Source organism: Schistocerca nitens, chromosome 1 (genome assembly GCF_023898315.1).
Source record: "Schistocerca nitens isolate TAMUIC-IGC-003100 chromosome 1, iqSchNite1.1, whole genome shotgun sequence".
Lineage (NCBI taxonomy): Eukaryota > Metazoa > Arthropoda > Insecta > Orthoptera > Acrididae > Schistocerca > Schistocerca nitens.
Window position 1 is genome coordinate 523,446,067 of NC_064614.1, and position 21,989 is coordinate 523,468,055.

Consider the following 21,989-nt stretch of genomic DNA (forward strand, 5'->3'; position numbering starts at 1 on the left):
ACTCATTTTGCCACACTCCTGGCCCTACAGGGGAGTGTCAACAGGAAGCCACAATTTCAAAATCGAGAAGGATGCAAACAGGTAACAGTTTCTATAGAGAAGCTCAAACCTAAGTACACCTGTGAGGGTGCATTCCTTACTCAGCCTGCATCATCACACTCCAACATAGAGTACACACACAGAACAGAAGCAGCCCACCTATGCGCCAGTCATCTTTATTAGATTAGATTAGATTTACTTTCAATCCAATTGATCCGTAGTGAGGAGGTCCTCCAGGATGTGGAACATGTCAGAAAAACAACAATACATAACAAATATTTAAATAAAACAAATAAGCTAATGTACCATTCCACAGGTCCCAAGTGGAATGATTGTCATTTTTAATGAAGACTAAGAGTCATTTTACAAATACTAATGCACTGAATTTAAAATAAAAAAGTTTTTTATTTATTTATAAGGTAATACAACTACTGTAATACTTATTTACAATGAACACATTACTGCACTGAAATGGTGCAGAAGTTAGATTATACTAGCACACACACACACACACACACACACACACACAGTTCTGCAGGATGTTCTTGAGTTCACACCACATATAACTGTCTGTGCACGTTTTTGTGCCCGGAAAACTTTAGCTTGGCTTGATGAATTACCCCAAAAAATAATCCCATATGACATTATGGAATGAAAGTGAGCATAGTATGCCAGCTTTTTCATTTTTATATCCCCTATGTCTGACAAAATTCGCATTGCAAACAGAGATTTGTTAAGACGCTTCAGCAGTGGTGTTCTCCTCCCAGTTGAATTTATTATCAAGCTGTAATCCCAAGAATTTAACACTGTCCACTTCTTCTATCTTCTTGTCATCGTATGTTAGACATATACTCTTGGGACACCCCTTACAAGTTCTGAACTGCATGTAGTGTGTTTTTTCAAAGTTTAGTGACAAGGAATTGGCTAGGAACCAGTGATTAATGTCCACAAATATTTTATTGGCTGATCTTTCTAAGACTACACTTGATTTGCTATTTATTGCAATGTTTGTATCATCGGCAAACAAAACAAACTTGGCATCTGGTAATGTTACTGATGAAAGGTCATTGATATACACAATAAAAAGTAAGAGCACCAAAATGGAACCTTGTGGGACCCCACATGTAATTAGTTCCCAGTTGGATGATGCCTGATAGCTTGATACATGTCTCTTTCCTAATAACACCCTTTGTTTCCTGCCAGAGATATAAGATTTGAACCATTTTGCAGCATTTCCTGTTATACTATAATATTCTAGTTTACTTAAAAGGATATTGTGATTTACACAGTCAAATGCCTTTGACAGATCACAAAATATACCAGTTGCCTGCAATTTTTTGTCTAATGAATTAAGCAAATTTTCACTGTAAGTGTAGATAGCCTTCTCAACATCAGAACCTTTTAGAAATCCAAACTGTGACTTTGACAGTATGTTATTTGAGATAAGATGGTTATAAAGACGACTGTACAACACTTTTTCGAAAATTTTTGAGAATGCTGGCAACAGTGAAATTAGACGGAAATTTGATGCTATTTCTTTATCTCCCTTCTTAAACAGTGGCTTAACTTCAGCATATTTCAGCCATTCAGGAAATATTCCACTAATAAACGACTGGTTACACAGATAGCTTAATATGTTACTTAGCTCAGAATCACATTCTTTAATTAACTTTGTTGATATTTCATCATACCCACTAGATGTTTTTGATTTTAAAGATTTTATGATGGACATTATTTCTGTTGGGGTAGTGAGGGTCATATTCATATTATGGAAGTTACTTGAAATACCTGGTCTAAGGTAATCCATAGCAGCATCTACCGAACCTGACAACCCCATCTTTTCAGTAACAGTTATAAAATGTTTGTTAAAAAGTTCTGCAACACTATACACATCTGTCACCAATGTATCATTTACTCTTAATGCTATTTGTTCCTCTTCATGTCTGGTTCTACCAGTCTCCTCCTTCACTATATCCCATATTGTCTTTATTTTGTTATCTGATATGACTATCTTTTCCTTGTAATATATTTGCTTTGACATTCGTATTACAGTCTTTGAAATTTTGCAGTATTTCTTATAATGTGCTATAGCATCAACATTGGAAATGTTTCGGATTGACAGATACAGTTTTCTTTTTGTTTTGCAAGATACCCCTATTCCTCGAGTAATCCATGGCTTCTTTGTAGACTTTGCTCTAACCTTGGTAAGTTTTGGGGGAAAGCAGTTTTCTAATAAGGTAAGCACTTTATTAGCAAAAATGTTATATTTTTCATTCATGCCATGAGCACTGTAAACATCAGTCTAGTGAATGTCTCTGAGGAGTGTCCTAAAATAATCAATTTTTGGCTTACTGATTACCCTCTTGAGCTCAGATTTAACAGATTTTATATCCTGTTCAGTATTAACATTTAACAGAAGGAACTACATGTCATGGTCTGAGAGGCCATTGACTATTGGTTTTGTAATATAATTTTGTTCATTGGACTTTTCTATAAAGATCTTATCAATGGCTGTTTGTGAGCAAGTGGCTATCCCAGTGGGGAACTTTACAGTGGGAATTAAGTTGAATGATAGTGTTACTAACTCAAATAAGTTCTTATTGGGAGAGTCTTTAAGGAAATCTACATTGAAATCACCAGCAACCACTATTTCTTTGTTTTTGGTTGTTAAATGGGCCAGTACAGCTTCAAGGTGGTTGACAAACAGATTAAAGTTACCTGCAGGTGCTTGATATACACTTAATATTATGAAGGATTTTTTGTGAAATTCTAATTCTGTTGCACATGCTTCCATATGCTGTTCTAGGCAAAATTTATGAATGTCTATGTTCTTAAATTTATGACAGTTCCTGATGAATGTGGCAACTCCTCCTTTCTCCATTTCTGATCTACAAAAGTGAGATGCTAACCTAAACCCTGTAACACTTAAAAGTTCTATACCAGTGGTCACATGATGTTCAGAGAGGCAGATTATGTCAGCTGGGTTTCAAGACTCTTATTCATCTATGCAGATAGTTAATTCATTAATTTTATTTCTCAGTCCTCGAATATTTTGATGCAATAAAGATAGCTGACATTTCTCATTGACTGAGTTAAAATTGGGTGGAGTTAAAATATCTGCTGACAGTTGAAAATTCTTAACCAATGGCTGTTTATGCTGATGTAATAAGCTAGAATTATGTTTTTTGATTTCTTTCTCAAACTGATGGTTTGTCTCAGTTCTAACCTCTCTTAAAATTTGCTTTCTTTCTGTCCTCACTACCCTAAAAAAGGGTCTTTTCTGAATCCTATAACCACTGGTATTTTACCACTCATGACAGTGCCTCCCGCCTTTAACTTTCCTGCTATTTCTCCAGCCAATTTACCCTTCCCCTTCCTGTTGAGGTGAAGGCCATGCCTAGTATAATCCCACCTACTGAGAAAATCAACATGAACCACACCAATGTGTGACCCCGCATCCGACATGAGCAGCCGTTCCAGCTCCAAATTAACTCTCTAGACAGAAGAGTTCAAATGAGGTCGGTCATGGCGCCCAAGAACAGATACAAACTCAACACTAGTATGCTTCGATGCTGATGCAATCTTCGCCAGGTCACACTCTATATTGTACCCAGGATCTCTGTCAATACTGTTACCTGCCCCACCCACTATAACCACGGTGTCTTCCTTAGTGAAATCTTTGCAAAGTGATCCTAAATCCTCTGTCACCTGCTCCAGACCAGCACTAGTTTTAAAAAAATTGGTGACCTGGTATTCTGATCCTAGTTCATCCTGCAAAAGTTGGCCAACACCCCTTCCATGGGAACTACCTAACAACAACACTTTCTTTCTCTTTACTGATTTCCCTACATTCTTACTTTTCAATTTGCTGCTGAAAGTTTGTTGTGCCCTGTCTACACCTGCAACTGCTTGAGGCTCACCAGTTTCTAACTGAAGCAACAGGTCAAATCTATTTTCCACATTCACCATAAAGCTGTCAGACAAATTTCTAGGCCTGTTCCTCCTGTTGCCTGTTGCCACTTCCCACCTCTCTTTACCCTTCTCCCTCCTTAACCTGTCAAGATCTCCCCTGGCCTTGTCTAACTCAGCCTGAAGGGCGGCAATTTTCCGCTCCTGTTCTAGTATCTTCCTATCTCTACTACAAATGCTACAAAACCACTGATGAGTCTCATCTACTTCCCCTATTCCCACGCCACTACAGTCACCCACATGGAAAAAACTACAGCACCCATCACACCAAAGCCCCGACCTAACAATTCTACGGCAAGTCAAGCACTTTTCACTCATGATAAACGTAATAGTTTATTAAGAATAAGTCAGTTAAATTACAGATAAACACTAAAATATGGTTACACAAATTTGGCCTATACGCAACTGTGTGTAAACAAAAACAAAAGTGCAAAGTTTCTGAAACAACAACTTAAACTTTACGCTACTTTCCGGAAATGCTAGTTAGATAATGAAGAGGTAAGCTAAGTTAAATTGCTGGAGAGAGCAAGGAACAACTAAACGAAATTCTATAGATTTGCTTCAGCAGAACGTAAACAGAAAATACGACTGTACGGTCTTTTCGCGTTTTCTGCTATATTACGTAAAGAAAAATGAAACCTTTTATGGTAGACTTAAACGGCACACTAATACACTTATTTACCTCGTAATCAGTACTAATCTATATGTTTTATAATCTAAAATGACTTATCTTTACGAGACCACCAAAACTAGCGCTAGTCGCCTGGCTGCAGGGCTCATAAGGACAGGCACTCAAATAAAGTGGAAGTTCCACCTATATTGGGGCACCTAGTTTCAAAAAAAGGGGGCTGATGTGGCAGCTCCACAGATTTACTTCACCACCATGAGTAAAAGAGGTTATAACTGAATTATTGTTTGCATTGACGTGGTTACATTACTAGTTATTTTCGCTATGATCGTTTCTCATGCAAGTGTTAATTAATACTATTAGTTAGCATTTCCCACAAAAGCTACACCGCAGTTTCCTGGTTCTCAATCAATGGACGGACTGACGGACAGATGGACGGACACACACACAAGCAGCTGTACTGAGGAAAAACTGGATAATACACTCCTGGAAATGGAAAAAAGAACACATTGACACCGGTGTCAGACCCACCATACTTGCTCCGGACACTGCGAGAGGGCTGTACAAGCAATGATCACACGCACGGCACAGCGGACACGCCAGGAACGGCGGTGTTGGCCGTCGAATGGCGCTAGCTGCGCAGCATTTGTGCACCGCCGCCGTCAGTGTCAGCCAGTTTGCCGTGGCATACGGAGCTCCATCGCAGTCTTTAACACTGGTAGCATGCCGCGACAGCGTGGACGTGAACCGTATGTGCAGTTGACGGACTTTGAGCGAGGGCGTATAGTGGGCATGCGGGAGGCTGGGTGGACGTACCGCCGAATTGCTCAACACGTGGGGCGTGAGGTCTCCACAGTACATCGATGTTGTCGCCAGTGGTCGGCGGAAGGTGCACGTGCCCGTCGACCTGGGACCGGACCGCAGCGACGCACGGATGCACACCAAGACCGTAGGATCCTACGCAGTGCCGTAGGGGACCGCACCGCCACTTCCCAGCAAATTAGGGACACTGTTGCTCCTGGGGTATCGGCGAGGACCATTCGCAACCGTCTCCATGAAGCTGGGCTACGGTCCCGCACACCGTTAGGCCGTCTTCCGCTCACGCCCCAACATCGTGCAGCCCGCCTCCAGTGGTGTCGCGACAGGCGTGAATGGAGGGACCAATGGAGACGTGTCGTCTTCAGCGATGAGAGTCGCATCTGCCTTGGTGCCAATGATGGTCGTATGCGTGTTTGGCGCCGTGCAGGTGAGCGCCACAATCAGGACTGCATACGACCGAGGCACACAGGGCCAACACCCGGCATCATGGTGTGGGGAGCGATCTCCTACACTGGCCGTACACCACTGGTGATCGTCGAGGGGACACTGAATAGTGCAAGGTACATCCAAACCGTCATCGAACCCATCGTTCTACCATTCCTAGACCGGCAAGGGAACTTGCTGTTCCAACAGGACAATGCACGTCCGCATGTATCCCGTGCCACCCAACGTGCTCTAGAAGGTGTAAGTCAACTACCCTGGCCAGCAAGATCTCCGGATCTGTCCCCCATTGAGCATGTTTGGGACTGGATGAAGCGTCGTCTCACGCGGTCTGCACGTCCAGCACGAACGCTGGTCCAACTGAGGCGCCAGGTGGAAATGGCATGGCAAGCCGTTCCACAGGACTACATCCAGCATCTCTACGATCGTCTCCATGGGAGAATAGCAGCCTGCATTGCTGCGAAAGGTGGATATACACTGTACTAGTGCCGACATTGTGCATGCTCTGTTGCCTGTGTCTATGTGCCTGTGGTTCTGTCAGTGTGATCATGTGATGTATCTGACCCCAGGAATGTGTCAATAAAGTTTCCCCTTCCTGGGACAATGAATTCACGGTGTTCTTATTTCAATTTCCAGGAGTGTATACAAGAGATCCATGGTCTATGTGAAGCATTTTAAGAAGAGCACATTAATAATAATTAATAGGTTTCAGTATTTGCAAATAACTGAGCAGAAGTACCCAAGAACACGACCAAAATTACCTGGAATGTTCAATTCAAAGAATAGCTTGTGTAGAGATGGGTATGGCTCTATGGAGTTCATTGCTGAAGTTTTGAAATGTATAATCGCCACACATGTGAGTAGGAAATTAAGAGCTAGAGACAGATCGATTGGAATCAGAAGGCAGCTGCTAATAACTGTAAGAATCTATAATAGATTGCTGGTAAATTTCAGACAGGGAATTGAAAGTCCCCTGGTATTCAGAAACAAAATAAAAGAAGTGTTCAAAATCAGGCAGTCTATACTTTATTAGAGTACATGTAGGTCCAGGCAAATTTAAAAATGAAAAAAAATCATTGTAACCTGTCGTAATTGATACATCATGTAACTGAGACACCTAACTTCGTGTAATCCATTCAGATACCAATTTGTATAACTTGGCATGTATTGGATAGTATTTCATTCAATGCTTGCTTGAACACTCTTTAGATTAACATGGGAAAGCTACCATTTGTTAAGGAGCCACCCTTTTGACAATTTAGATCATTCTTTCCATCTCTGCCACTTTATTTACATTTTTTTTTTGGGTGGTGGGGAGTCTAGCTGCGAATGCTGACCACAGAAGAAGTTCCTCTTGCGAGTTGTTGTCTTGAACTAAAATATTCCTTGCACAAAAGTAACAACTGAAATGTACTTCTTAGACAGACAATGAGGGACCAGCTGTAGACTATAACTCTTTCATGTGGACTCACGAGATTTGTGGCAGCTTATTGCATGTACAGATGTCTGTGCAGCCTGATTGTTGCATGTGGACTGGACTTAACATTATGACCCTGAAAATACTTTGTTCAGTCCTGATCTATGTTATGTAACTATCAAAGAAATTGCTTGCTGCAAATATGTCATTTGGTCAATGATGATCACCACTGGCCTGAACTGATGATAGCATCATCTCCTGCAATATAAATATTAAATGTTTATTATACTGGTACACATATTAGTTGTGGTATTACTCACATCTTATATAATTTAGTCTAGACTTATTCTCTCCATTTGTGGATATTTTACATGGTAAGTAAGCAATGTTACAAATAATGAAGGGATAACATGGCATAAAGCGTTATTGTTATTGCTGTTACGATCTTCATTCTGAAGACTGGTTTGGCGCAGCTCTCCATGCTACACTACCCTGCAGAGTAAGTAATGCAATCTATGCCCATTTTAACATGCTTAATTAATTCATTCTTTGGCCTCTCTCTACAATTTTTACCCTCCACTCTTCCCTCCAATACCGAATTGATAATTCATTGATGCCTCATGTTGTATCCTATCAACCGATTCCTTCTTTTAGTTAAATGGTGCCATAAATTTCTTTTCTCCCAATTTCGATTCAGTACCTCACCAACAGTTGTGCAATCTAATCTTCTATTCTCTCGTTGTCTGAAGTGCTTATCATTCACATTTCATTTCTGTATAAGATGACACTCCATACAAATATCTTCAGAAAAGACTTCCAAAAAATTTAAATCTATATTTGTTGTTAACAAATTTCTCTTCGTCAGAAACGGTTGTCTCGCCATTGCCGGTCTACATTTTACATGCTCTCTGCTTTAGCCATCATCAGTTACTTTGCTGCATATATAGGAAAACTCATCTACTACTTTTAATATCTCATTTCCTAATCTAGTTCACTCAGCTTGACCTGATTCAATTCGACTACACTCCATTACCCTTGTTTTATTTTTGCTGGTGTTCATCTTTTGAACTTCTTTCAAGACACCATTCAACTGCTCTTCCAAGTTCTTTGCCACCTCTGACAGAATTACATCGCCATACTTCAAAATTTTCATTTCTTCTTCTTGAACTTTAATTCTCTCTCCAAATTTTATCTTTGGTTTCCTTTACTGGTTGCTCAATGTACAGAGTGAATAATATTGGGGATAGGCTACATCCCTGACTTACTCCCTCCTCAACTTCTGCTTCCAATTCATGTTCTGCATCTCTTATAACTGCAGTCTTGTTTCCATACATGTTGGAAATAACCTTTTGCTCCCTGTATTTCATCCCTGTTACAAGCAAAATTTGGAGGACAATATTGTCAGAGGCTTTTTCTAAATCTATGAATCTATAAAAGTGTGTTTACATTTCTTCAGTTTATCTTGTGGGATAACTCATAGCATCAGAATTGCTCATGTTTCTCTGGAACCCGAATTGAACTTTCCTAGAGTTGGCTATGACCAATTGTTCCATTCATTTGCAAATAATTTCTGTCAGTATTTTGCACCCATGAATATTTTAAGTGATGGTTCAGTAGTATTCACACTTGTCAGCACCCACCTTCTTTGGAATTGGATTTAATACCCTATTCCTTAAGTTGGAGGGTATTTCATCTGTGTCATATGTCTTGCACACCAGATGGAAGATTTGTATCATGCCTGGCTCTCCCAAGGATCCCAATAATTCTGAGGGAATGTCATCTATTCAAGGGGCCTTGTTTCGATTTAGACCTGTCAAATTTTTCTTACAGTATCATATCTCCCACCTCAACTTCATCTACTACCTCTTCCCTGTCTATAATATCGTCTTCAAGTTCATTTCCCTATAGAGCCCTTTCTATATATTCCTTCCATCTTCCAGTTTTCCTTACTTTGCTTAGCTCCAGCTTGTAGTCTGAGTTCTTGATATTCACACAGTTGTTCCTTTTCCCTCCAAAGGTCCCTTCAGTCTTCCTATTGGCAGCATCTTTCTCCTGTTATACGTACTTTTACAGCATTGCATTTACTTTTTCTTAATGGTGTTTCCAGGAGAGATGTCATAATGCCTTGTGGTGGCATAGTGATTCCATGGTGAAGTGTCTGACTAAAGTTCTAAAGATTTCAGGTTCAATCCAAGACGAGTCATAGGGTTTGTATCTGACAATTTTGACTTCTTTCAACTCTTGTAGTGTTCATTAATGTGGAAAATGCTGAGTCCTACCATGGTGCAGGATGCCGTTAGGGTATAGATCCCTGTAGAACTGTCTGGGAAAAGCAGTTTGAAGGTTTGAGGAAGCCAATGGAATATTGCCACTAGGTCTATGCCTAGTGAAGCAAAATCTTCATGTTGACAATATCTTTAATTACATAATTCTCTCTAATAATAGTTTCATTTTAAGCTCTTTTTCTCACCTACACTCAGCATGAAAGTGGACACAACAAATGTCATATTCATGAAAACAAGTCTGGCATCCAACATATGAGGTAGGAGGAAGTGAACCCCATACCAACGAAAAGTAGTTGCTGTACAAAGGTAACTTGCTCGAACACTAGCAACTGGTGTGATCACAGAGCGTTTATATGTGTGACACAAGTAATATGGATAACACAAAATGAAACAAGTATTAAGCATTTATCAAAGTAATATACACAGATATACTTAGCTCTGAGCGATGAATGAGTGTGGCTATACACTAAAGTAACGTAACACAATGAAAGCGAACTGTGTAACCTATAGAAGCTCAATCCGGACTGCTGTAACAAACAGTTTGTTGTTCAGGTTCGAGTCGGAATAAAGGCATGTTTCCACAGACATGAAATTGTTACAAGTGCCTCTCTCCACCACCACTCATGTAAATCAGTTTACACGTGGAAACATCATATTTGCACACTGTCCGGCCACTTACACGTAAATTACGAAAGTTGAAAAGCATTCTGCATTTTTGCTTGATTTCACTTCCTCCATCACTGCCTACAAGCTTCAGCAACTGCCCATAGGTGGATCTGCTCTCATTCTGCTCTGGTTTGTTCAATAGCACATATCCAGAATCGTTTGTTTATGTGTATGGAAAGTTAGCGTCATGCCAAAATAATGGGCTTGGTCTTCAACTAAGCAAATAAATATATTATAAAGTGACAAAATGTTCTTAAGGACTGTGATAGGAATTGGATTAAAAGTATTGAAACTGAGAGTGTGAACTTGCTAATGTTTGTATTATAGCAGAACAGTCTATACTGCAAAGGTCTTTTTTATTTCAGTATAATGATAATATATTAGTGTAAATATTAACGAGAAATGGAAATTTATTTCTGGTTAGAGATTTAAAGTACTCTTGACCATCATTAAAATTCTATATAAATATAACAGTGTTCATACTGGCACTATCATTTGGTAATGACTGTTCTGTTCAATAGTACAATGTTTGGTTATGATATTAAGTACCCTACCAATGAAATAAATGTTGTATATTTACAGTACCTGTGACCCATCAGAATATTAACTCGGATAATAAAAACAAAGCTGAACTGTTGAGACAAAAACTTTATTTTCCAATATACTGACTAACTTGGATAATAAAAACAAAGCTAAACTGTTGAGACAAAAACTTCACTTTCCAATGTACCTACAATGTATTGTAGATAAGAAAAATTTAGAAGTAGTGCTCTTCAGAATGCACTACACATATTGGAGTGACTCCAGTATCCACATATTTCTGTGTTACTTGTAATTTAATGTGAGCTGGCAAGGGATCTCGCATACTTGTATTAGACTTTTGTAAAGAACAAAAATTTGACTAAAAAAGATTTCAAAACTGATTTTACTCATTCGAAAATGATTCTGAACGAAACGTCGTTCTTGGCCGATTATTCAGTTGGTAGCGTATTGAAGGTTCCCAAAAGATTCCTACAAGCTGCCCATTATCATACCCAACATTTGTGTGTCTGATATTTGTTCATCAACATCAGTATAAGCTCTTCAGATAAAAACTGCTAAAATCCCATACGAATAATTTCACTTGCTGCCCTCCTGAATGTCGTGGAAGTAGCATTTACAACGCTAATGTGCATGTAAGCATAGTGGTGAGAGGAAGAACGTGTAAAAAAGTTCATGTATGTCTTAACCCGGGTTAACACTTTGGCACTCGGCAGTTGCTGGTTGATAATCACTCATTTATAGCTGCTGGGCTACAGCTGCAGCAACTGTAGATCGGCAACAATAGCGACAACTGGTCAGTGACTGTAGAATTGCTGCTGGTGATGAATTGCAGCAATTGACCAAGTGTGACTGTGCATCCGCTTTTATCCTCGAGCTGCAGAAGGATGCCCATCTGTGATCTATTTTGTGGATTCAGGAAGTAGTTCCTAGTGTTACTGCCCTCTGTAGTGTCTGAAATAACTATTGGCAATGAGTGAGGAAGCACAGTTTTTACCACACTGGAGTCGCATTCTGGAAGACAACGGTTCAAATCACCATCTGTCCAACCAGATTTTGTCTGTGATTTCCCTAGATCGCTCCAAGCAAATGCTGGGATGGTTCCTTTAAAACGGACATGGCCATTTTTCTTCCCTTTCATAATCCGAGCTTGTGCTCAATCTCTAATAGCTACACTGTCGACAGTGCATTAAACTCTAATCTTCCTTCCTTATTATTGGCAGATAGAATGGACTCTTTGCGGCTCTTGTTGCGAAAGCATAAATACATTACTATTTACGAATGCCATAAGGTTTCGACTTATTGGAACTTTGTGCGCCATGACTGGAGACTGCCTGGCTGGTGGTACCTCTGTAGCTATTGCTGTGCGCCATATGAGATGGTGTAGACAGCAGTAAGATAAATTTTATAAAGGAAAAAAAAATATCATTTGGTAGGTTGAAAGTAAGCAATGCTGTGAAAGCTGAGAAACATCTAAAATGAGTATGGTACAACTGTGATTCGGCCAAAATCGAACGATTAAATTGCGCGAATATAAATCACCTTTCAAGGTATCACAGACCTCGAGGTACGCTACAGATCAGTCTGTAACCACAACCAAATCGGTCGAATTCAGCCGAAAGCCAGATATACCGTGCTCATTTCAGCGATTCATGAAAATTACGGAAGAGGAAATCAGAACACAGACCGCCAGACACACCGAGTGGGGTGGCACAGTGATTAGCACACTGGACTCGCATTCGAGAGGACGACTGTTCAAACTCGCGTATGGCCATCCCGATCTATGTTTTCCATCATTTCCCTAAATCGCATCAGGCAAATGTTGGGATTGTGCTTTGAAAGGACAATGTCGACTTTCTTCCCCATTCTTCCCTAATCCGATGGGATCGATGACCTTACTGTTTGGTCCCTTCCCCCAAATCAACCAACCACCAGACACTGTTCCAAAGCATGTGGGTATTTTTGTTCTGTCCAAAGATATTATTGGATAATTTTGGCCAAAGATATGGAGAACATCACCTCGGTTTTTTGTCTGTGACAAGGAGGTGAAATTCCTTGGTGTGTGTGTATACAATTGTTCTGTACCGAGGTAGTGAAGGTTGTTTGCGTGTATTTATTATTTGAAATGGCATCGCCGGCGCCGAAGTCGCCGGAGCAGTCAGATAAGTCAAAGAAATACGATCGTCAGCTCAGGTCAACAACTTTCTGCACTTCATATTGCTCTTTTGTGTTGTTCATTTTTAGTTGCGCCTTTTCGTCGATAAAACATCAGATGTGATATTTATTAACGACTATTATTGTGCAGATTGTGGGGTGATCACGGTCAAGCTGCGTTGGAGTTATCGCAAGTATGCCTTATTAATGCAAATGGCTTGGGAACAGAAATTCTCAAATCGTTGGTGTTGCCAGGTATCGGCGCTTTTACAATTGTAGATGGCAAGAAAGTGACGGAAGAGGATATTGGATGCAAGTAAGCACAAACACAACGGCGAATAGTTTATAACAAACTGTTCAGCGTTTGAGTCTACATTAGCGCCAATTTTCTCTCTAGTTTCTTTCTAGATGTGGATAGCTGTGGTAAATCACGGGCACAGGTAGCAACACAGCTGTTGTTAGAACTGAATCCTGATGTTCGCGGTGATTATGTTGATGAAGATGTGGAACAACTATTAGAGAACAGCGCAGACTTTTTCAACAATTTCACAGTGGTGATTGGGTCATCATTAACAGAAAGGTAATTGTTTTTTTATAGCTTACATTGGTGATCCGTATGGATAATGAAGTCTAGAGTTGGATGCATTACCCTGGCAAGGTTGAGTTTGAACTCTGTTAGTATGGGGGTGTCATCAGCAAACATTAATTTTTTCGAAATATCTTTTAATGTAATGTTATTAGAAAATAGTTACTGTTCCTTAAGTAAAGGAGTGTAGCCAGCACTGAATTCTAGGACCACACATGCTATGCTCCCCTACTCTGAGCTTAGTTTTGTTGCTGTAGTAGGCTGTCACTGTGATCCTGATTGCAAGGAGGATGCAGTTAATGCCATAACATTTATGTTCTCAGGGAAAATCTTGGGGTCACACCAAAGCTTGGCAAAGTTCTCATATTATATGGATAACAAAAATTTTGTGAAATCTAACCTGGATTAAAGTTCAAGCAGGTATTCATTGTTGCTTTACAGCTTATAAATAAGTCTAGTTGTTGATAAACACATAGTGGAGGTGAGGCAATTGCGTATGAGATATATCTTTATGACCTTGAAAGTCTTACATTATCAAGTCCAGTACATTTTCTCCAAAAAATGGTGTTTGTTGCTAATAATAAAAATCAGTTTCAGCTGAACTGTGATGCAGCAGACACTGCAAGACACAAAAAATAATTTTAACGTAGACTTTTCTGGAATTATTGAACCTTCCAATACAACCCATCTGCATTGACGTACAACCTTGTCAGAATGAGAGACACAAAGCACTCCTTCAAACTGGGCCTCACGAAAGTTGCACCATCACTATAGTTACTATTTCTCTCATGACATCTCATTCATTAGCTTCACCAACTCAGAACCAAACTGACACCTCTGAACCTAGCATTAGGTCACAATACAAACCAGTCTTATCATCACAACCTATGCTCTAAAAACCAATAAAGAAGCAAAATAAATATTCTGACAGTTCTGTTCAACCTCCATTAGCACACATATGACATGGTGCACCATAACATGATTTCATAACACATCACATCTGATAGATTCAACTGGTGCCTATTTTGCCTTCTTGTGTAGGACTCAGAATGGAGTTTCTTTCATATGAGAATGCCTTCAGTATGCTCCCGTGTAATATAAAGCAAGCTGTTGCAAATTCCAATTAGCTTTAGAGAAAACCATACCTGAATGGTCATATGTAAAGATTATCTGATTGTGTGTGCGCAAAGACTGAAAATTCCTGGTTGCTGCATGGCAGCAAGGTGTATTCATTGATAAGCAGCTGAACAAGTAGCTGTGTATTGTAACTAGGTCTGTGTTGTGACCATCTTACATATCTAATTTCTGTGGATAATATCAAAGTATTTCTGTAAATACTGAACTCTCAGCAGAAAATAAACAGCAGCATTTTTTGATATTATGTGCCTTGATTCATTCATGTCTCCTTGATACGATCTGCAGAACATGATCAGTGAAGTCAATCAAAAAATTACATGCTGTACTAGATTGTTACATATGTGCATATGGCTGTACCACGAGAACAGAATTGTAAATGTTTTGCAATAAGCAGAACTGCAGATGCATTAAAATATCATAAACACCAGTTTTGGAAAAAAAAAAGGGTAGAAAAATATCAGTCTAAAAAAATAAAAATGAAGGTTCCTTACATGGAGGTGCTTCGGTAGGACACACAGAAAAATCCTTGATAGAACTTCAGGATAGATTAAACCTGTGTGCCAGACTGAGACTTGCACCCAGAGCCTTACATTTCACAGACAACATTCTTGCTGACAAGGGAACCTCCCCATCGAACCCCCCTCAGATTTAGTTATAAATTGACACAGTGGATAAGCCTTGAAAAACTGAACACAGATCAATTGAGAAAACAGGAAGAAGTTGTGTGGAGCTATGAAAAAATAAGCAAAATATACAAACTGAGTAGTCCATGTGTCAGATAGGCAACATGAAGGACAGTATTAGCTGATGAGCGCCGTGGTCTCGTGGTTAGAGTGAGCAACTGCGGAACGGAAGGTCCTTGGTTCGAGTCCTCCCTCGAGTGAAAATTTTACTTTTTTTTATTTTCGCAAAGTAACGATCTGTCCGTTCATTCATTGACGTCTCTGTTCACTGTAATAAGTTTAGTGTCTGTGTTTTGCGACCGCACCGCAAAACCGTGCGATTAGTAGACGAAAGGACGTGCCTCTCCAATAGGAACCGAAAACATTGATTGCAAGGTCATAGGTCAACCGATCCCTCCACAGGAAAACATGTCTGATATATTCTTTACGATACTGGTGACGGCATGTGCGTCACATGACAGGAATATGTTGTCGACCCACCTAACTTGCACACTTGGCGAATGGGTAAAAAGATTCTTCTACCTTACCCGATTTAGGTTTTCTTGTGGATGTGATAATCACTCCCAAAAAAGTGATGAAAACATAGGAGTTTGTCACATAAACTTCATCAAATGAATGCAACAGTTTCACAGTCGCACAGTTTTCCCTGTGCTCTGTCAAAACATATGTTTCTTACGTTTTCAAATGTTTCCGTGCGTAGACCGTCAAATCCTGTATATGTCCAAGAAAATCTGAACATGCCCTGGAATTTTGGAGAGCGAAGTTGATATGTGTGAGTGCCTTAACTTTGATAATTATCTGAAAATAAAAAATTAAACTTTTCACTCGAGAGAAGATTTGAACCAAGGACCCGTCATTCCGCAGCTGCTCACGCTAACCATGGGACCACGGCGCTCGTAAGCTTACACGTTCCTTGATGTTGCCTACCTTGCGCATGCACTACTCAGTTTGTATATTTTGCTTATTTTTTTCATAGTTCCAGACAACTTCTTCCTGTTTTCTCGATTGATATGTGTTCAGTTTTTCAAGGCCTATCCCTGTGCCAACTTATAACTAAATCTGAGGGGGGTGCGATGGGGAGGTTCCCTTGTGAGTAAGCTATCTCAGGGATGACTCTCAATCCTCTTTCCCCTCTGTGAGTAGCTCTTGACTTTATTTCAAACTGGGAAACTATTCATGTAATTTGCTAGAACAGTTGTCATAAAAGGATGAATACTGTTGGATAATGGTTTTCATCTGTCACTTTCAAAGTTAATTAATGTCAGTAGTGTACTAACAATGTTCCTTCATAAGTATATGGAATTTTTATATTGCTGTGTTATTTATGCAGACCTACTTCTGTTTCAGAGTCCTCATCCCTTTATCAAAAAAGTTGTGGGAGTTGGATATACCTTTCATTGTCTGTCGCAGCTATGGATTTGTTGGCTATGCGAGAATACAAGTTGCAGAACACACAGTAATTGAAACCCATCCTGACAACCAAATGCCAGATCTGCGGCTTGATAAACCTTTTTCTGCTCTCCAGAATCATATAGATTGTATAAATCTAGATTTAATGGAATATAAAGATCATGCACATGTTCCTTACGTAATTATACTGTATAAATACCTTCAGAAATGGAGAGAGCAAAATGGAGGCAGGTTACCAAATACTTTTAAGGAAAAGGAGAGGTTACGAGAAATGATTAGACAAGGTATGGTTAATTACTTATGTCTTTTGCACTTTTGCAATCTTTCTGCAAAATAATACATATTTTATGCTTCGTGACTTTTCAGAAATAGTAATATTTAGTTCACTGGTGTTTAATGGTAATAAATTTGTGTAATTTGTAGGATTATTCCAAATTAAGAGATATTAAGACTTACAGAAAGCCATTCACTTTTAGAAGTCTTACCATAAACTTCTCAAAGTAAAGCTTTTCACCAGCTACATATCTCTGAATGTGTGGTGACTTTGATTCAAGCGAAGCAGAATGAAACAAATGGCTACAGGAAGAAAGTAAATAGCTTTTTGTGACCTTGAAACAAAACTGTAACTAAAATAAAGGCAGGCAGTTCGAAAGTGCACAAATGAAATCAAAATCTGTTACTAGGTAACGTTGAATACCTTGTTGCTCTGACCCATACACTGTAACATGTATGGATCGAACTAGGTGCGCTGTCCACTCTGTGGTTGAGATATTTTTGTTCACATGTGTCCCGTTCTCATGTTGGTCCTGAGAGACAGCCACTGTGTGATGAGGGGTACTGCAATGATATACTCAAAATTTCAGCTGTTCCGACCACACTCATTTGGGTTTACATCAATAGAAATTGTCAACCATTCCAGCCAGGTGAAATCTACAGCGTATTGCTAGCCTCCACAGGCTGCTTTCACCGCATCGGCCTGTTGGGAATACAGCAGATGTACATACATCATGTTGTTGTTGTTGTTGTTGTTGTTGTTGTTGTGGTGGTCTTCAGTCCTGAGACTGGTTTGATGCAGCTCTCCATGCTAGTCTATCCTGTGCAAGCTTCTTCATCTCCCAGTACCTACTGCATCCTACATCCTTCTGAATCTGCTTAATGTATTCATCTCTTGGTCTCCCTCTATGATTTTTACCCTCCACGCTGCCCTCCAGTACTAAAGTTGTGATCCCTTGATGCCTCGGAACATGTTCTACCAACTGATCCCTTCTTCTAGTCAAGTTGTGCCACAAACTCCTCTTCTCCCCAATTCTATTCAATACCTCCTCATTAGTTATGTGATCTACCTATCTAATCTTCAGCATTCTTCCGTAGCACCACATTTCGAAAGCTTCTGTTCTCTTCTTGTCTAAACTATTTATCGTCCATGTTTCACTTCCATACATGGCTACACTCCATACAAATACTTTCAGAAACCACTTCCTGACACTTAAAACAATATACTCGATGTTAACAAATTTCTCTTCTTCAGAAACGCTTTCCTTGCCATTGCCAGTCTACATTTTATATCCTCTCTACTTCAACCATCATCAGTTATTTTGCTCCCCAAATAGCAAAACTCCAATACTTCTTTAAGTGTCTCATTTCCTAATCTAATTCCCTCAGCATCACCCGACTTAATTCGACCACATTCCATTATCCTCATTTTGCTTTTGTTGATGTTCATCTTATACCCTCCTTTCAAGACACTGTCCATTCCATTCAACTGCTCTTCCAAGTTCTTTGCTGTCTCTGACAGAATTACAATGTCATTGGGGAACCTCAAAGTTTTTATTTCTTCTCCATGGATTTTAATACCTACTCCGAACTTTTCTTTTGTTTCCTTTACTGCTTGCTCAATATACAGATTGAATAGCATCTGGAAGAGGATACAACCCTGTCTCACTCCCTTCCCAACCACTGCTTCCCTTTCATGTCCCTCGACTTTTATAACTGCCATCTGGTTTCTGTACAAATTGTAAATAGTCTTTCGCTCCATGTATTTTATTCCTGCCACCTTCAGAATTTGAAAGAGAGTATTCCAGTCAACATTTTCAAAAGCTTTTTCTAAGTCTACAAATGCTAGAAATGTAGGTTTGCCTTTCCTTAATCTTTCTTCTAAGATAAGTTGTAGGGTCAGTATTGCCTCACGTATTCCAACATTTCTACGGGATCCAAACTGATCTTCCCCAAGATCGGCTTCTACCTGTTTTTCCATTCGTATGTAAAGAATTTGCGATAGTATTTTGCAGCTGTGACTTATTAAACTGATAGTTTGGTAATTTTCACAGCTGTCAATGCCTGATTTCTTTGGGATTGGAATTATCATATTCTTCTTGAAGTCCGAGGGAATGTCGCCTGTCTCGTACATCTTGCTCACCAGATGGTAGAGTTTTGTCAGGACTGGCTCCCCCAAGGCTGTCAGTAGTTCTAATGGAATGTTGTCTACTCCCGGAGCCTTGTTTCGACTTGTACATCATACAGGATTTTAAGTTTTACTTACATTGGTTTTATGTCTACCAAATTATGTAATACATCTGCAGGGTGTTATCTGGCCTGGCTCATTCAGTAGGCATGCTTTGTACACATTTGACAAACCTCTTTTGGGAATGCTCAATTTTATTATGACAGTCCACCAGTGCGGTTTGATAAAATGTGGATAAGTTCCCAAATGCAGGGACTCCATAGTTGGCCATCAGCTGCACCAAAATATAACCATTATCTACCTGAAGATGCAACAGTACTGACATGAATGTGCTAGTTGCAAATAAAACACCTTCATACAGCTGTGATGGCTCTGGAAACAACTGTGGTTGTCTTCCCCAGAAAGTTGTTTTAATTGTTAAAGCTTTGATGTGTTCAACGGTCACAAGTGTTTCTGGCTGTTCCAGTTTCTTAACTATTCAACCAAGGGATATTATTTCTCCAGACTCTCAGCAGGCATTTTTGCTGTCTACTAATCTTCAGCTGCTTTCTTAGTGCTCGATTGTTGGACTTGTGGTAATCTGTCTGGCCCTGATAAAAACATGCACACCCAGGCCTTACAACAGCCAGACCCTTCTCTATCAGAAGTGTTATGCATTGCACATGCTTTTGAAGTCCACAGGCTGCACAGCAGACATTTTATTCTGGTTTAAGAACCTCTATTATGACTCCTGCAAGAATAGACTTGAGTAACGGGCTTCCACATTGGATCCAGGGTGTATACGCCCCAGGATAACAGGGACTACCACAACAATTTTTTTAACCAGGAAAAATACGGGAATTTATTGGAATTCCAGAAATTGTTCATGGTTTTAGTTTGTTTTTTTAATTTTGACTGATAAGAACTGATACTCTAATGGAGAGTTTTACGTTAGCCCTCTTCAGCAGAATAATATTGCAAAGTAAAACATAAACAAGAGAGTGGCACCAAAATAAAACTTTGGTGGCAAAGAAAATGCACCATTTACAACAACAGAACACAGTGCATCCACAAGTGTCTGCCGAAAGTATGATGTGTCAAAGGCTTTAGGAGGAAGACTATGCAATACAATTTCCTTTAAACAAGATCTTGTTTAAAGGAAATTGTATTGCATAGTCTTCCTCCTAAAGCCTTTGACACATCGTACTTTCGGCAGACACTATGCCTGAGAATGTACAATGAATTTCTTCAACCAAGGTGCATTTGACTTGCATTCGAAGCTTAACACTTTGAGGACCAACCACTGGGCCCAGAAGACCATCCAATTATGTCATTATTTAATATTTTTGTGTTTGATACATCTCAAAAGGTAACGCACACTTAAAAAGGCCAAGCTTCAAGATTAATTTTTCGTAATTACGTAAGCTCTTTCATAGATAACAAATAATAAAATAACGATGGCAAAATTATAATTATCCTAAAAAAAAAAGTGTGAGTTGAGAGGTCTAACCGGCTTTTCTATGGAAAAGTGAAATGCTCAACGGAACATGTATTCAGCCAGGTAACCCACAAAATGTTTGGCTCGTCAGAAATATTCAGCTGCTGCAATTTAAGCTGTGCTGCCTAACCACACCCTTGGAAAAAAACAGCAAAAAGTTGTGGACAATCAGTATTATAGGTGAAAGTTTATCTTTCCTTGCAGCTATACTTTATGTACATTAATTTAAACCATTAGGTTTCCCTATTTGTGAGTTTGCACTATTTATCAGTGATGTTGCTATTTGCTGACTACTTGTGTCCCATGCTCTGAATATCTGTTGTCATTGATCTCCGAGGTCATGTGATATGAACTATTATTGGCTGCCGTAAGTGCATAGCAATCTTGATTTCTGTGCTTCAGAACCTACCATGCTGTAATTGGTGGAATCCGTGTTTATACATTCATAATACAAAAATATGCAGTGTACCATAAGCCGTACATCAATGATCTTTCAAAATGTGTTGTTTTTTGCCGGGATTTGTTTCCTAAAGTGCAAGGAAGTTCTGTGCTGGTGTATAAAACCTTTACCATTCAAAGGATTGATAAGTTTTACAGTTCTGAGGGAAAATACAAGTTGTGATCGAAAAGTAACTGGAACTTTTTAGTTTCACGGGCTCTATACATGCGATTTTTTTAAAAAAATTTCATATTATTAGTACACATGTTCCTAATGTATGTTTACTTTTTCAGCTCTTTTGAATTTTTAGGTTATTTTTGACAGTCGAAAAGGTTATAGTTGTTTTCGTGTGCTCAGCAAAGTTTAACTTTTCAAAAAGATCGATCAAGGAATTTGCATTAAATTTTGTTTAAAAATGGAACAAAGTGCAAAACTGCATTTGAAATGTTGACTGTGGCTTTTGGCGAATCTACTGTGAGTAAGATTATGAATAGTAAAAACATTACAAACAGTGTCGAGAAGACATTGAAGACAACTGCCCTGGACACACTAGCACATCAAATACTGATGACAGTGGGAAAGAAATAAAGAAAATCACCATCAGAGAGGTTGCTGATGATGTTGGCATATCCTTTTCCTCATGCCAAGCAATTTTTTCGGATGTTTTGTACATGAAATGTGAAGCAGCAAAGTATGTTCTGAAACTGTTGAATTTTGACCAAAAATGACAATGCATAGACTCGGCTCAGGAATTACAGAATGAGGTTGACAGTGATCTAGAACTAATGAAGAAGTTTATAACACGTGTTGAAACGGATATATGGGTATGATGTTGAAG

At 39.3% G+C, this 21,989-nt stretch overlaps 1 protein-coding gene across 1 annotated transcript in view; it reads left to right on the top strand.

Annotated features, from left to right (window-relative positions):
• The first annotated feature begins 12,850 nt into the window (after positions 1 to 12,850).
• Positions 12,851 to 21,989, top strand: part of LOC126253324 (NEDD8-activating enzyme E1 regulatory subunit) — a 50,246-nt gene continuing 41,107 nt past the window's right edge. Inside the window, exons 1-4 of the mRNA XM_049954589.1 lie at positions 12,851 to 12,997; positions 13,110 to 13,274; positions 13,356 to 13,538; positions 16,712 to 17,058. Coding sequence (XP_049810546.1) covers positions 12,930 to 12,997; positions 13,110 to 13,274; positions 13,356 to 13,538; positions 16,712 to 17,058 — 763 coding nt within the window. The 5' untranslated portion in view covers positions 12,851 to 12,929. The remainder of the gene's footprint in view (positions 12,998 to 13,109; positions 13,275 to 13,355; positions 13,539 to 16,711; positions 17,059 to 21,989) is intronic.